The 17743-nt window shown below is 38.1% G+C and overlaps 1 protein-coding gene across 2 annotated transcripts in view; it reads right to left on the bottom strand.

Moving 5' to 3' along the window:
* Positions 1-768: 768 nt before the first annotated feature.
* TBCA (tubulin folding cofactor A) overlaps positions 769-17743 on the bottom strand; it is a 32825-nt gene continuing 15850 nt past the window's right edge. Inside the window, exons 2-4 of one of the 2 annotated variants that reach the window (XM_075526434.1) lie at positions 15185-15290; positions 5053-5139; positions 769-1952 (exon numbers count right to left, since the gene is read on the bottom strand). In XM_075526434.1, the coding sequence (XP_075382549.1) occupies positions 1872-1952; positions 5053-5139; positions 15185-15290 (274 nt within the window). In that variant the 3' untranslated portion in view covers positions 769-1871. The remainder of the gene's footprint in view (positions 1953-5052; positions 5140-15184; positions 15291-17743) is intronic. The other variant, XM_075526436.1, reaches the window with a different exon arrangement.

Genomic DNA, 17743 nt, shown 5'->3' with positions numbered 1-17743 from the left:
GAGTCTGGTTTATATGGTAGCTACTCAGTCCCATGCGCCTTTAACTCTAAATGCCAACTTAAGCCATACCACAATGCTACTCTCCTTCAGCCACTATAGGTCATGCCTCTGTTTAGCTTTCATGCTGACCTGCATTTCTTGTGGTACTCAGCAACTGTGCATCGCTCTTCTCGTTTTTTTTTGTTTTCCAGAAGTGTGTATTCTTTCTTCTGAAGAAGAGTAGTTTTTATTTTAAATTTTGCTTTACCCAGCAGACTTGACACCTCCCCACACCTCCTTTTCAGCTCAGCATTTACTTACCACATTCCACTCAATGGCTGCAAGCATAGAGTTACTGTTATGCTGACTGCAGCTGGTCAGCTAAGACGTGATCTGTTTTGTCCACTCCAGCTCCCTTTCCTGAAGGTCCACAGAAGAAGCTGGCTGAAATGAGTATTCAAAGACAGATGTTCTCCTCAATAGCAGTTCATTTGTGCTGTTAACAAGGCAGCGTCTGTTTGGCAGTTACGCGCCTAGGACACAATGCTGGTAAGGTGTGTGTGTACTCTTATTAAACGTAGTAGTGTCACAAAAGGTTTCACCTCTTAGCACTGTCTAGTAGTGGTCTGGAGTCACTTCAAAAGTAGATTATTCTGCAGTCAATCAGAAATCTTGTGGTGTTGATAATCTGTCAGAGCAGTGCTTAAGAGTGATGGAGAAGTAGACTTATTACTCTCAATGTGCTTAAGGTACACAAATAGAGGTACTGAAACTGCAGTTTACCCAAACTCAGGCAAATTAACAAAAAATTTTATTAAGAGTATTCAGTATAGCACCACACAAAAGGTACACTGTGCTTTGTGTTGCCTTTAAGGAACATGCCAGAACACTTTCAAATTAGAAAAACTAATGTAAAATGCTTTCTTGTTTATCAGCAGAGCTTACTGTTTGCTGTTTAGAGAAGGTATTCTGAAAGAACCACAGCTTTTGTACGTAATGTTTTAATGGTCTTCAAGCAGATTAAGCATTGTTCCCTTACCCATTTGTTCTCTTTCATCTTCTGGGGTTTGAGATTTGTTAAAAAAAAAAACTCACTTAGGCCAAGGTGCTTTCACGAAAAGCATTCAGTCCATAACTCTTCCCAGCAGATCCTACTCACAACATACTAGTCAGCTGCTAAATTCTGTTTCTTGAAAAAGTAACAGAATTTTGATCAACAGTAATTGTGTGAATTGGGCTTTACAAATCAACCCCAGGTAATCTGAGAAAGATTTGGAATCAGCTATTAATGGTATCTTGGGCTCAAAGATAAACAAGGAGTACATACTTGATAAAATTACAGATAAATTGCATCATAGAAAAAAGATGGGTGACTTTGAAGGGTCATTCAGTCCATCTACTTTTTAGTACAGATTGTTACGCTATAATGGCTTGAAATTATTTAAAATATAATGTGCTTCTAAGGCCCATGGCAGGGGATTGGAACTAGACGAATCTTTAAGGTCCCTTTCAACCCAAACCATTCTATGTGGCTATTCATTCTAAAGTATTTATTGGTCCCTCATGTTCCTTACATAGCTAAACTTTGTTTCTTAGCCTGAATTGTTCAGATTAAGTTCTATATATTAGCTATTACACTATTAATGCTTACATTAAACAGGCTTTATTTTTCCTTTTTGTAATTGAGGTGAACTGGAAATGTTTCTATTTTGCCTGAATATGGAACACACAGATGTTTCAGAACATCCTTTATTTGATGCATCTTGCAGTTAGAGAAAGGCCAGATTGCATAAAGGGAACCTTAGCAAATCAACAATAGTAACAGAGCCATAGTCACATGGAAATGTGGAATGCACCCAGTGCTAATGCATATAAAGAGTACTGAAAAACTTCTAGGCTTCCAGCTTCACTGACTCCAGTATGGAACGTGCTTCTTTATACTCTTCTGCTTCTTCCAATTCTTTTTCATTTTCCTGGAATCAAAAACGAAATTTTTGAGTACTTTGAAAATAATTGACATAGGATTAAATTTAAGAAGGTAACTATGGAAAAAAACTGGTAACAACAGATGAGGAGAAGGATGAGGTACTCAACAACTTTTTTGTCTGTCTTCACCAGCAACCTTGCTTCCCACACCTCTCAAGTGGATGGACTGCAAGACAGGGACTGGGGGAGCAAAGTCCCTCCCACTGTAAGAAAAGATCAGGTTTGAGACCACCTGAGGAACCTGAACACAGGTAAGTCTATTGGACCTGATGAGATGCATGTAGTTGCCAAGCCACTCTCCATAATATTTGAAGAGTCCTGGCAGTCAGGTGAAGTCCCCACTGACCGGAAAAAGGGAAACATTGCACCCATTTTTAAAAAGGAGGACCCTGGGAGCTACTGACCTCTCAGCCTCACCTCTGTGCCTGGGAAGACCATGGAACAAGTCCTCCTAGAAGCTGTGCTAAGGCACATGGAGGACAGGGAGGTGATTAAAGACAGCCAGCATGGCTTCACCAAGGGCAAGTCTTGCCTGACCAACCTATGGCCTTCTATGACAGAGTGACTACATCAGTGGACAGGGGAAGAGCTACTGATGTCATCTATCTGGACTTCTGTAAGGCCTTTGACACGGTCCCCCACAACATCCTTCTCTCTAAATTGGAGAGAGATGGATTTCATGGATGGACTATTCGGTGGATAAGGAATTGCTTGGATGGTCGCATCCAGAGAGTAGTGGTCAATGGCTCAATGTCCAGATGGAGATCAGTGATGAGTGGTGTCCCTCAGGGGTCTGTATTGGGACCAGTACTGTTTAATATCTTCATCAATAACATAGACAGTGGGATCAAGTGCACCCTCAGCAAATTTGTAGATAACACCAAGCTGAGTGGTGCAGTTGACACGCCTGAGGGACGGGATGCCATCCAGAGGGACCTGGACAAGTTCAAGAACTTGGCCCATGTGAACCTCATGAGGTTCCACAAGGCCAAGTGCAAGGTCCTGCACTTGGGTCAGGGCAACCCCCAGTATCAATACAGGCTGGGGGATGAAGGGATTGAGAGCGGCACTGCAGAGAAGGTCTTGGGGGTACTGGTGGGTGAAAAGCTGGACATGAGCTGGCAATGTGCACTCACAGCCCAGAAAGGCAGCCATGTCCTGGGCTGCATCAAAAGAAGCGTGGCCAGCAGGTCCAGGGAGGTGACTCTGGCCCTCTACTTTGCTCTGGCGAGACCCCACCTGGAGTACTGCGTCCAGCTCTGGAGTACTCAGCACAGGAAGGACATGGACCAGGAGCAGGTCCAGAGGAGGGCCACAAAAATGATCAGAGGGATGGAACACCTCTCCTATGAGGACAGGCTGAGAGAGTTGGGGTTGTTCAGCCTGGAGAAGAGAAGGCTCTGGGGAGACCTTATTGTGGCCTATCAATACTTAAAGGGGGCTTACAAGAAAGATGCGGACAGACTTTTTAGTAGGACCTGTAGCGATAGGACAAGGGGTAATAGTTTTAAACTAAAAGAGAGTAGATTTAGACCAGATATAAGGAAGAAATTTTTTATGATGAGGGTGGTGAAACACTGGAACAGGTTGCCCAGAGAGGTGGTAGATGCCCCATCCCTGGAAACATTCAAGGCCAGGGTGGATGGGGCTCTGAGCAACCTGATCCAGTTGAAGATGTTCCTGCTCATTGCAGGGGGGTTGGACTAGATGACCTGTAAAGGTCCCTTCCAACCCAAACTGTTCTATGATTCTATGAAACAAGGGCTATATTAGTACTGAAAACACTAGTGCTACACTACTCAAAGCACAGGTCCTACTTAAGGTTAGGATAATGGCTGTCATGTGTAAGTAGATTTGATCTATGTATACCTTTATTCTGTTTAGTATTTAAAACCAAGAACAGCATAAATGGAACCAATAACAACAGACCTCAAAACAAGAGTAACGTTAGGATAAAGCTTAAGTATATTGACAATTCAAAAAACATACTACTATACAGTTGATTTTAATAAAAGCATTGAAGGTGAGCTAACCACAGGAAGCAACCCTTAAAGACTTCCAAATTCTTAACAAGAATAGTAACTCCCCCCATTTCTTGTTTTGAGTTTGTACAGCACGCTGTATGAATCCATAGCACCACTTCTGCATGACACTGAAATCTAGACCAGCTAACTGTCAAGTAACTAGCTGAATGACACAAGGACCCTAAATCCTGCCAGGTCCCGAGCATTTATTTTGGAAACCAGTAGAGGCATACTACCTGGGGATAAGACACCTTGAGTTTTCCTTTGAGAAGGGGTTTGCATTTGAGCCATCAAATGTGTCTGGCACTTAATTTAGGGTATATATTTTTAGCCTCACAGTAGCATTTACATATGTAGCTGAACTCTTGATGAGAATGCAGCTTTTGAAATAAGCATGATGATCTCCCAACTTAGTACAGTTTCACTGAATTTATTTATACAAGATACTATTTATTCCTAAAATGTATTCCTAATAAAGATACTATAATACAAGATACTACTTATTCCTAAAATTTATTCCTAATAAATATTACTATTTATTCTTAAAAATGTAGCACTAGTGCTCACCTCACTAATAAATCATACAAGCAGTACTTGGCAAGGACTGAGCTGTCTTGTTTCTTGTCCATAGCATAATAAAAGTAGTAAGTAAAGTATTTTGACTATTTCAGTTCACTACAAGCATATTACATACATCTACACTATCTAGAAAACTACCTAATGTGGGTGAACTATTTTTTTCTCATTGTGTAACTAGCACAGGAATTCAGAGTCCATTCTAGCAGTCCAGTATTTAAGTGTATGTTAAGTGTACATTCCCTTAAAGACAGCTTCTAATATTCTAACACACCCGGTTTTCATTGACTGAAGACCGAGTCTGCAAAGGAAGTTATCTAAAATGAAATATTGGTATGTTGTAGGATGCCAGTCTTGGGACCTATAAAAAGTAATTCTTCAATCCAGTTCTAATATGCTGCAACTGTACTGCAGACAAGCATGTTTATCCAAGTTCATCAAAGAGCAGCAGCATTTCTTGATCAGGGAGTTGCAGTGCTATACTTACTAGTAGTTGAGTAAGATCTGCATGTGCAACTTCTAATCTGCGCTGGCAGTCTGGAATCATCATTCGTGACTCCTGTAAGATCTCGATCTGTGAAAATTAGAAGCCAATGAAATGAGAATGTATTCCAGGTAGGAACATTATTTTTTAAGACAAGTCTTTACTCTGAAAAATCAGTAGTCTGGTCATCATCTAGGAACTTCAGAACAGTTGTACCTATTTTCTGAATAGGCTTTTTTATTAAACAATACTTACTTAGCATAGTTGCTTAAAACTCTGTTAATTTGCAGGACACTTCTATTTACTTTGTGCTTAATTAAACATAAAGTATTAAGTGCAGAAGAGCATTTAGAGTAATGTTTTCCCTTAGAAAAAAGTACTGCCTGGTAAGCTTTCCATACAGCATTTGTTAAAAAGGCTATTTAAAACAAACTTTCTCCTGCTGTCGTGAAGCAGCTTCATCCAAAATGGGATCAGCTGGTTATATAAATATCTCCTGCATCTTTTGGGTAATAAAGAAAAACAGTGTTCAGATAATACCACATAGAGATAATTACTGCATGAAAAAAGTTATTGAGTTATTGATCACATTGTGTGCACACTGCAGGAGGCTCTGACTGAAATACAAAGGTAAAGAAAAATGAAAAGCAAAGACCAGCAGGCTCATATTTTTGATGCTTATCATGCATAAAAAGTTATTACTTATCCTTGTGCTTCATTTTAGGAAAAAGATTATTCTCACCATGCACTTTGAACAAAATTACTAAACTGGCACCCCACGGAATCTGAATGTCCTGCCTCCTCCTACAGAAAACAACTTCAGATTTAAACAAGGGAACATTTATTTCATGGAACATTTCTGGATCTGAAATCCAACCACTGAGAAGAAAAGGTGTGCAGAGTTGTTCAGTAATGTTAAATCTATTTAGAAATGAAAATCCGTTAGGTATTTAAATATGAAACCTCTTCTGCATTCAGGATAACCTGCAACAGAAGGCATTCCCTGTAAATGGCTTGCTTCATTCTGTCATTCCTGTGTTGTATTCTCCTTTCAGTAGTAATGCTGCTGTCCCAAGGGTCACTGTAAAAGGTAAGATAACCTATAGCTAAGAATGTATTTACCCATACAGGAAGGCCTTATGTAGTAAGACGTTATCATCATGTTTTTAAGTGTTGTACATTTAAGTTCTTAGTTCTAGTCATTTTTGAGAGAAAGGGCTTAAAAACTTTTGTTTCTAATTTTCTTTCAGAGAATCTAGGGCAAAGCCTGTCTACTTTAATGAAGCAAAGATGGGTGACAAATGTTTAAAAAAAAAATTAAGCATCCCCAAGTTCTCCTTCTCATCGGTATTATCACTTTTCTTTTAAGCATTCAGTGCTGGACTGTATTGAAAATAAGACTAGGAACTCTGCATATTACCCTTTCAGCAGTGAATGAATAAATAAAGGTTTGTAACTTCCATAGAATGAGGTGTGCCATAAACTGCATGAGATGATGCCTTCTGCTTTATCTAGTAGAAATTTGTTCTATAAAGAATACCTACAGGAGTGAGAATATCCAATAATGACTTCCTTGGGCCAGTATTGCTACATAGTTCTGCATTGTAAAGCTGGTAGATGATATGAAAAGTAGTAACTTATTTGATAAACGCTGCTCAATAAGCGATCTGGGAAGGCATATAAATCTAGAATCTGTAAGCTGTAGTCCTGGCTGCTGTAAGAAAAGAACAAAAGTACCCCAAATCACCCTCTTCAAAACAGAGTTTGACTGAGATCCAAAGGGGTACCTGAGTTTTATTTGTATTTCCCTGCAGTTATGCAATAATAAATAAAAAACAGAAGAATGATAAATCCTGGAACTATATTCAGTAGGTGCAAACAGTTGGAGATTGGAACAGGAATTTTGTGGAACCAATATTAAGTTGATTACCAAACCACCTATGCAAACTTCAATAACTTCTGCATAAGCCACATTTTTTCAAGTAATGCTTATAATCCCAGATAGACCATTTACTGCTAAAAATGTAAATAATAAAGCAAAGTCAAAAGCTCAAATAATTAGATAAGCTTTAGGAGTGGAATTTTTAAAGTGTTTGCTCTCCAAGTTCTGTCAAACTTTCTGACTGAACTCTAAGGAGTTTAAATTATAAGCAGGTCACAGAGGAAGTTATTACATGAAACTGACCTAACTTTGCAAAGAACCTAAGTATCTGTAAGGTTTCTGTGAATTACAATGCCAAACAAAAGTATTAAAAAAATGGAGTAACTGAAGTGCATCTAAATACAGTGTTAAGACAAAAGCAGTAAAAGCACAAAAATACGTACAGGGAGAAGCAAATTGAATTTGTTGTCAGTAAGAGCACATAGGACCAAAAGAGCTATTGTGGCTACACGGAGGACGACATCCACTTTCCTTTAAGTGTACTGAAAAAGCCAGTTGAACAAACCTGTTCAACCAGCCACATTTGCCAGCTGTCTTTCAGAATTGAAGGTATTTCTACTAAGGGCACAGATGTCTGGCATCTCTCAAAAGAAAGCAGGTTCCTCAGATGTGATGGAGCTCTCTAACTGTTGGGGTGTATATAGCATATTTACTAAATGCAATGTGGATTTTTCTAAATTGGGTCAGATGTCAAAGACCTGGTGTGCATAAAGCACTATCAATAGCCTTCAATCTGTTTTCCATAAACTCCACATTGCAGTGACAGACAAAGCAGAATAGATGCAAAGACACAGGTCTGCCCACCAGTTGCTTAAGTTGAAGGGCACCATAACTAAAATCAGACAATTAGTTTACACATTCAAAATGAGCACAAAGGCCAAACACGACTCTGAGAAACAGCTGAAGAAGTAATGCCCAAGGCTTTAAACATAAGCAACTCTGATTCTTAGTAGGTCCCACAGTGAAAGTTCAAAGCTACTATTTCAACTTTAGGCAGATCAGAGCTGCTCATGAGGCAGGTTCTCTACTTTTTGGATCACCCAAGCACTTAACAAACAAATTTTTGATAATTTAAGAATACAAATAAATATTACTGCTTATGAGCGTCAATACTGAGTACTCTGCAACAGGAAGCAATTCTGCTCATCCTGACATGTATTGTATAATGGGAACAGTTTCATCAGCTTCAAAGAGATGGAGGCAGGTTTTTTTTTTCCCCCAGCTGACCTGGGGGAATCTAGCCAAGAGATTTAGAGATACACAGATCCACAATGAATTTGAAAACAAGAAGAAGAAAACTTCCATAGGGCACTCTGTCTTTCTTTGATCTTAGAAGAACAGCCTAATAAACTACTGGGTCAGAGGATATAGTGATAATATTTTTTTATATGACAGGAGTGGTGTTATAAACACAAAAGATAGGCTAAAAAGGAGAAATGTGAATGAGTCATATGTATGAATTATACACACACACATGAATATATATTCATGCTTTTAAATACTGCCTCATAATCACTTGTCCTTTGGTGCACAGATAATCGTAACAGCATGGATCTACTCAAAGATGGTAGGCAGGAAAAGAAAAAAAACATGCAAATAATTCAGTTTGCTAAGGAAAGTGCTACTTGTTTGAACTACTTTTCATAAGAAACTTTGTAAAACACTTGGAATCCATTGACTAATTACAGCCATAGCTGATGGAAGGACAGAGACCCAAAAGAAAAAAGGACGTCTCTAAGTATCACGAACACCAACAGTTCCAAAATTAATAATCCTACTGAGGAAAAGACTGTAGTACAAAGTAAACAGTCATGCTAAGGCTACTGGTTGGCTAGTCAACATATTTGTTAAGTTAAATCCACAGCATGGTATTCTTACCTCACTGGTTATCAGGGAATATAAAGGCACAATGTGCTGGGCCAGGATGGTGGTGCAGGGACATTGGGAGTAGGACAGCATAGGTAATGTAGGAGAAAGCTGGGCATAGGGAAGGCAGGAACTCAGAGGAGATAGAGCATTAAGGTGAATACAGAGGGAAGAAAACCCAAACGCACACAAAAACTGTAGAAAACCAAGTTTTATTAGTTCTACTTCCGTTGAAGTGACTTGTTTTATTTTCACACAGCAGGCCCAAAAGAAGCTTGAGCTATCCACAAATACAGGATACAAGAGCACGCTGCAGTCCATTGTAGGTGAGTTGTCAAATACATTGATCAAAACACTTCTGAAGGACCACGAAGAAAAGCTTGCAGTAAAGAACTGGAGAACATTGTTTTGTTTCTATAGTGCTCAAGCATTTCAAGAACTGAAATGGCCATGTATCAACCACCTACCATTTGTAGCAGGAAAGCTGGAGGAGAAGAAAACCCTCTCGATCTAATGCCTCAGTATTTCAGATGAGCTTTCTCTGCAGCTTCTCTCAGGTGAGGGCCAATCCTGTTTCTTCTAAAACAGATCTCTTTAGGACATAAAAGGCAGAAAGGTTCCTTTGGTCTTTTTGGAAGACAGTTTGTCACTGGCTGTTTTCCACTAAGGTACAACTGTAAGGTTTTCTTCATTGTCAGCAGTGGGGGGTGGAAGGAATACACCACATGACTTAAAGCTAAAAATTGGATATCTTTTCAGAGGACAGAAGCAAAACTCCATGTCCTCCACCGAAAAAGTTTTTAATTAAATATGCTGTATCATAAATTACAGATATTGCTCCTCTAAAATTAACTTAGAGGATTGATAATGGAATTATCCACTACAGAAGGTTGTCATTTAATCAACAGGCAGCACATTTCCTTCCAGCAACTCAAAATTCTACCTGAACAGATCCATGTTGATGCAAGTGTAAACCTCACCCTGTCAAGAGGTAAGAGGTAGTAAAAATCTGAATGGAGAGGTTTCTTTGGGAGCAGCATAAAGAAAACACTGACAAAAGACAGACTTGCTTTCCCAACAAGAATGGCTCAACCTTGTTAGAACAAATAGCCAAATTTTGTCTCTGCCCCCCCCTTTTTGTGGGGGAGAGGTTGAGAGGGCTGGGTTTTTCTTCTGTTTGGGGTTTTTTTGGTTGGTTGTTAAGACAAGATACAGATCCTGAATCCATGCTTAATGTAATGCACGCTTTACTAAAAGTTAACAGGCTGGTTAGGAGATGTTTTAGAACAAGCTTGCAGGCTTGGGAGGAATCCCTCATCTGTTTTGCAGAGATGAAACACCTGGGGAAATACTTGTGCTAAAGTTGGAAGCAGAACAGACAGGGGAAGTTCCCTAAATAGACAGAAGGCAGAAAAGTCAAGACCAGATTTTTTTCCTCCCTCTAGAGCACAGGAAAAGTGAGCCCAACCGAATAAGAAATGAATCATGCCCCATCTTGGTGGCGGGTCTTTTCTACCACAGGAATGTTGCCGTACTAACTTATTCCAAATACTGCAAAGTGCCTTTAATCTTCAGCATAAAGTCTGGAATCCAAAAGGTATTTACACCTGCTTAGATAAAAAAGAAAACAGAAGGGAAAATGGAAGATCCCAGTAATGATTTTTCGTCATTTAGTCTCTTTCAGAAAGCACAGTAGGCAACAAACCCAAAGTTTGAAAGCATTTTTAATACCAGTTGTATGTACAGAGAATTCCAAGTTGCTAGCTTTTAAGGAAACAAACTGTGCTTGTTAAGGATACTGTCCAAATACATAAGGGGGAAGCATTAGACTCTTCATTAGCATTTCCACTGCCTCTTTACCTAAGGAACTAGAGCTAGAGTTCAGATTATTAATCAAAGATCATCTATTCTTAGGAAAAAAAAAAAAACTAAAAACCTTATGAAAATAATCAGACTGAGGTGACACTGTATGTTTCATCTAGTCTTACTGTACTTGATTGGTGAGAAGAAAAACTTTGTTTGAACCAATCAGGTGGGGGGTGGAAAGAGCTAAAAATGTAAAAAGCCAACTGAGCTAACTGGAGTATTTCTTTGAGGCTAGACATGTAAAAATGAAAAAGTTACAGAACATTACAATGTTCCTTTCAGTGAGAACTCCTCCAGTAACAAGATTAGCAGCAAATGCTCATCTTCTGCAATAATTTTCCAAAACAATATACATTGTTTCCAAATATATTTCTTTTTAGCTGCTTCAGGAGATACTCTACCTTTCACTCAACAAAGCAAGAGAAACATTGCTGTTTTCACTAATATTTGTAAAAAACCTGTGTATTAGCAAGATGTACTTTATGCATTCTTATGTACTCTTTGGCATGTGGATATTAAATTCTCTAAGTCCATTGGATTTTTAATTCATCTGGAAATGACATTACACGAGGAGTAATTTGGAACTGTAGGATAGCTATTTTTTAAAAAATGAAAATTCATCATTTAACTGTCAGCATTTTTACTGATAACAAAAACTCCACAGTATATCTACAATCCCATTGAGAGGAAACAAGGAATAGATACCTCAGGCATTTCCCACACTCACAAGCCTCAAGATAAAAGCATTAGATGGGAAAGGATGTTTGTTTATGTATAAGTCACATCAACAACCGCAGAAATACAGAAAACTACTGGTTCCTATCATTAGTCTGCACTCATGAGCGATTACAGTGTGAAAAGTTTCTATTACAGATAAAGTATTACGAAGCTCTGTGGCAAGTCTTCATATATTGAGAACCATTACAACTGTGTAGAAACTAAGGCTTCACTACGAAAAAATCCACATGGAGGTGGATTTAGCACTACTTGGTGCTACCAGTCAGGGCTCTTCATAACCCTCTACAGAAACTACATGCAGAACTTGCACCTGGTGGAATACATCAAAAGTGTTTTAATATTTTTTCCCAACTTCTACAAACCTGGTGAATTTTATATACAATAGTTCAGTTTTTAATAAGATTGTTTTCAATCTAGTGTTTTATTAAAGTACTTAATAACCCTTTTCCCTACAAGTCTCATGGTTGAAGACAGTGTGATTGAGATATAAAAACATAGGAAAATTTTTCTTTCATAGCCTTTTTTTTTTTCCAAATACTGCTCTTCATTTATTATGTTTTTTCTGCCCATTTGGCTCAAATGAATTGTTACAAGCTTTCCCCTGAATTCCAAACTTCTCATCTGCCTTTTGTAGACAAAAAACAGATGACAGCAGAGTGATGGGTTTTTTTTTTTAATTAAGCTGCAAGTGGAAAAGGAAGGACTTCCTTGCCCCATTATGCTAGAAATTCCTTCCCTATGATATACAACCTACCACAAGTAGTTGTCACGCAGCTTGGATTCAGCTGAAGTACATGAGTTGAGACACAGCAAGCAGCACAAATACAACATGCACCCAGGACAATGGTAATATACAGGTGTTACAGGTGGTGAGCAGGTGTGGATCCCTCAGGAATAAGGCACAACACTCAGCAAGTGAAAGCTCTGGTTTTTTTGAAAGGGTAGCGTTACTACAGTGGGAGCCCCAGGACACCGATGCTAATCAAAATGGGCCCTGCTCAGGGGCGAAGCTCGAAGGACAGCACTGCAGGGGTGGATAACAAAACTTGTGCTGATTAACATATCATACATATGCAATTGCCTGTTTTGCTCATTAGTGAACTCGCTGAGGTACTGCAGGTGCTGTTGTACGAATGCCAAGATCCACCGCCATGCTGGTGCCCATGTGAAGGTGGGGGCAGATGAGGGGGGAAGCAAACTATCCTGGGTTACCATGACAATAACAGAAAACACACTTGGGACTCTACATATTCAGATGGGAGGAAGGGAACTATCCCAGTTACTGTAACAAAGTCTTCCTGTGCCCTGCAACGGGGTCTTCAAGTTATAATCTTGGTCAGCGTATACCAGCAGTGCGAGAAAACTGTCTTTTTTGTTTCTCTGATATTGAATCTGCTCGTCATTAAATAAGTCTTTCTGGACAGTGCAGGTGAAGGCTGGTATCTAACAACTGCCAACTATCCTAGTTGGTCACTGCCTCAGCCAGAGATCACTTGAGTTTACAGGAATAAGAAGCTGCCTCACTGTATAAGGAGTTAGGAGAAAAATATTGAGTCTAACTCTTGTTCTACAAAGGGACTGATCCCTCCTTATAGACCAGACACACCCTAATGTCTACATATGCTGTAGGAATGGCATTATTAATTTTAAAGTAAAATTTTCTGTACTCACTGCTGTACTGTTAAGCTGTATGTTCTAATGCAGAGTTGTAACTAGAAAGCAAAATGAGAATAGTAGTACATTAAGAGGTAAGTAATACTTTTAAGCATCCCTCCCTCAACTCTGAATTGATTTGTATATAAGTATCTGATTTAGCAGATACCTCAAATAGTTAAAATTACTCTCCTAGTCTCAACTGACTGAATTAATTCTCATCCCCCAACTGTTACTTTTCATTACTGAAATAAAGACTACAACCATATTTTTAAATAAATACAATTATTCAGATTAGGAATTATTAACTAAAAAGCAATTCTTAAAATGTGTAACTACAGATATTTTTCCTGAAGAACATCTCAAAGTATTAACTCTATCCAAAATATAGTTCTGAGCAAACTCTCCTGGCATTACATAATTTTCTTTAGAGTAACAGATTTGATCCTATGAAAAGTGTGCGCATTCTTTCTGAGCCTCCAAATTCTTCATAACCTAAAATATTAACAGCTTCCAGAATGCAAAGTGCACTACAAGAACAAGAAGTGAAGATGTCATTGGAGGAACTGATTGCTTTCAAAGCAGATCAGGCAATTTCTGAATGAATTGAGACTGTTCTCTATGAAGGTTTTTGTCATTGGTCTCTGAGAAAAGCTTCTAGTAGTGTGTAACATTTCATTTCACAGAAGAAGTTCACAGCCTCCGCTGTTTTTGACTTTGATGATATCTTGCAGGTCACTGCGGAAATACCACAGTGCAGTCAAATAATCTGATGAATGGGGGACACTAAAAATGGGAATTGCATTCATTAGTTCTTGTTAGCACCAGCAGATCTTTTCAGAAAGACTACTATTTTGCAGGATCTTACTCACCACAGAGTCTCAGTCTGTGGTGAAGCAGACGACAGCTCAGCTCTATAAATACAATTCTTTATTTGTATACAAATTCTTTATTTGTATTTCTTTCCCATGGCATAATGAAAGCAAGGCAGGACATATACACATGAACTGAAATCTGAACTTACTAAAAACGTCATTTTAGCTTGTTCTAAAAAGGCTTTCTCCTATCCTGTTTTCGTTAATTTTTATATTTAAGTTTTGTTTAACTTATTCTTCCATTGTTAAAAATGAAGATGGGAGAACAGCAGGTTAGGTTTTATAACATGAGGCTACCAGACTATTGAAACAAATGAAAATAATTTTAATTTACAGTTTCAGTTTCTGTGAAGATTTAAGAGAAAACATCTGGGAAATGCTTGGGAAAAAAACACAGTTAAAAGATAACATATTTAGTTTAAAAAATATAAAGGCCACAGTTAAACACAGACATGCCACACTTCTGTAAAGAATAAACACAGATCTCCCAAACCCAAGCCTTCTCTCAGTGAGAAGGAAACTTGACACTCCTTCTCCTTCCAAAAGGACATGTACCAACTGTCTGCAACCACTGTCCTTTCTGGGGAACCTTCGAAGAAAAATTTAATCATATTGTAATAGTGACACTAAACCATACTCTTGAGCAGATGAAACTACAGCATGCACCTTGCTAGTCAGTGACTTCACTACAAACTCTACCAGCTGCTAGGAGCAGCTGCATACCCATTGCTCTCTCTGAGGTCTGTGGTTTTACCGAAGGGATACCAATATACTCAAGAGTTGAAATGTTTCATCTTCATATTAACTGTCAAGCATTCTCACTTCACTGTAACGTTTGCACTTACCCGCAAGCACTTAGTTCACCTAAATGCATCCAGATCATGTATTTTCAGGTTCTTGGTATTTCTGAGAAAGAGAGTTCATGATGGCCTCATACGCACTGTTAGCGAGCGATAGCCATCCTGACACCAAGTGCTAAGTAATCCATATGCAGTCTCCTGATAATTTAACAGTTCTGGAGTGAAGGAATTTTCTACAAATGCTTATTATAACTTTTATAATTGCCAGGATTTTAGTCTAGTATTTATATAACAGGAGCCTGGAAAAAGGTACAGGAGATTCTTTTATTTAAGTATGACTATGATTAAATGAAAGCAAAGAAGGATTTTATAAAACAAGTTTTAAGATAGTTTACCTGCTTCTTAATTCCATAATCATCACATGCTTCAGCTTTCATTTTTTCAATCTTTTCTTCTTGCTGCTTTGCTTCTTTTTCATACATAACTTTTTCTTTTGCCAATCTGCAATTAAACCAAGTGATTGTGTTAATCTTGTTCTATTCCAGCAAAAAGTTACACCATTGATAATAAAAAGAACCCGAAAGCTGCATCCCTATAACATAATACACAGTTTTATAAAAAAGGCTCTTAAACACTGCAAAAAACAGCATCTAGGAAATGCTGAATTTAGCTATAATGTATAATGATTCTTTTAAGAATAATTTAAATTAAAAATACTTTTAAAGATTCTGTGTGGCCTTATCCATATAGAATGTCCTAAAAAAGCTATATATTGGTACTTCACTTCAAATACATAACAGAAACAGATAAGCTGCCTTGTAAATCTGGATGACTGCTAATAAATACAGTAGTAAAGAGAAGAAAGCTACCTATCTCACAGAAGTCCTCACATCATAGGTAGCCAAAACAATATTAAGATGTCTGCAAAGACAACATTGTTATCATCAGCTTTTAGATCAGCATTTGCCAGACTTTCTCAACGTCATCTGGGTTCTGACTGTTTTGCAAGTGACCTATATTGGCTGTTATAGTCATGTGGCCTTTCCTCTTTCCTATTCACTACTAAACAACACCCCTGCACCTGCATTATTAGATGAATAATGGTAGACATCCTTCTTAATAGTTAACTTCAAAAAAAGTTATCACATCTAAATGAAAAGAACTACCACTTTCAGGTTCACAAACTGTGATCCCAGAACATTTTTTTTCCCCGATCACTACATTTCATGCCATTAAATGTGTTATTTCCCATACCAGTTTTCATACAAAATAATGAAAAGTAAAATTCCCAAATTACACAGTAGCATCACAGTTTTGTGTTCCTTAGAGTACTTCTCCATTTACCTTGATGCTGGTTTGGGGTTTATAGACAAAAGTAACAATTCCATAATTTACATTACAGCAATTTGCTTTATGGCCTATCTTTCAAATGAATCCATCTTTTAATCCTAATAATGGACCCATACTTGGGAGCAGGATGCTTTTTGCTAGCAAGTATAGATTCAAGAGTAATGTAAAAAATTTTAAAGGTCAGAAGGGAATATTAAGGTAGTCTAGTCTGATGGCCTACAGTAATTTTTACATTGCAAGTCCATTATCAAACTTTATTATTTGTTGTTATTGCAATTTTGCTGTTACATCTCCCAGTTTGTTACATATGTTCATTAGGTATATGTTGGATGACATAAAGCTAGATCTGAGCTAAAACATCCTTCAGGATCTGGAGAATGACAAAGTAATTTCTGATCAGCTAATTCAGGACCAAAACAAACACCGAGATCCTATTGCAAATGTGAGAGCGTGCCAAACAAAATCCTTCCCCAAACAAGAATAAGCATCAGATCAGCCTATATAAGATTGTTTAAGGAGAACTTAACAGCCAAAAGAACATTATCAGATCCAAAAGTAAAGAATATATTACACAAATGAAAAGAGAATAAATAAAGGTCTAGTAGAGAGCTTCGTGGTCACATTAGCACATCAGAGCAAATTAATTCCTAATCTGTCACAGTTAAGTGCCCTAGGAGGAGGGCTGCTGAGAAAGGACAGAATGGTACTGGGGTAACAAGTGAAGCTGCCACAAAAGCACCACTGCAGTAATCTCTTGAGAAAAATTCCAAAGAGAATATACTGATACAGCAACAGCAGGAACTCTCCCTGCTTTTGTTAGGGTTTACATAATCAGGAATTGTTTTGCTAAAATAGCCTTAAGCTGTGGCTCCACAACAGTTGATCTAAGTTGGGGTGTGGCAACACACACCCAAATTCATTTCAACCCCTGTGGAGTCACACCATCAGAGAGGGCCTTCAGCCTTATGAAGAAGGTTTAGCAGTGTGTAGAGCATGTAGCGTAGGTATCATCTAGGCCAGTTTCTACAAGTCAGCCAAGCAGTAGCTTTGAGAAGTAGTACCGGGAAAAGACTGCAGCCTAATTACTAATAATAAAGACACTAAATCAGTGGCTCTAATTCCAGCTACTGGAACTAGCTCCAGTATTAGCATCAGCAAATATTGATTTAATAGAGGATGACTTAATTGTTTGATCAAGGTTGCTTGATTTAATTCCAGACAGTATTATTTGCTTTGCTATTTTTAGATTCCAAAAAAGTTAATTTTAATCAATCTGTAAGACAGATGATGTTTTTTTTGAATGAGAACAGAAAATTCCCTTGAGGAGCAGGGGGAGAAAGATATCATTAAAAGCAGTTTTTACATTGATTCACTTACTGAAGTGTGCATGCCATTGCAACTAAAGGCAATTTGCATCACTAAACCCAGCATTTTTAATTATTTAATTTTTGGCTAAAACAAAAGGCACAATGTTTGTCATTATTTATGTTTCCACATTAAATTTTCACATTCACATCTCCCTCTATGCACACTGGCTTTTCAAACTGACTGCTGTTCAAGTTTGCTTACTTTTATCAAACAGAAAAGGACTGCATGTTCTAGCC

The sequence above is a fragment of the Mycteria americana genome, chromosome Z (assembly GCF_035582795.1).
Source record: "Mycteria americana isolate JAX WOST 10 ecotype Jacksonville Zoo and Gardens chromosome Z, USCA_MyAme_1.0, whole genome shotgun sequence".
Lineage (NCBI taxonomy): Eukaryota > Metazoa > Chordata > Aves > Ciconiiformes > Ciconiidae > Mycteria > Mycteria americana.
This window is presented reverse-complemented; position numbering and strand designations above follow the sequence as displayed.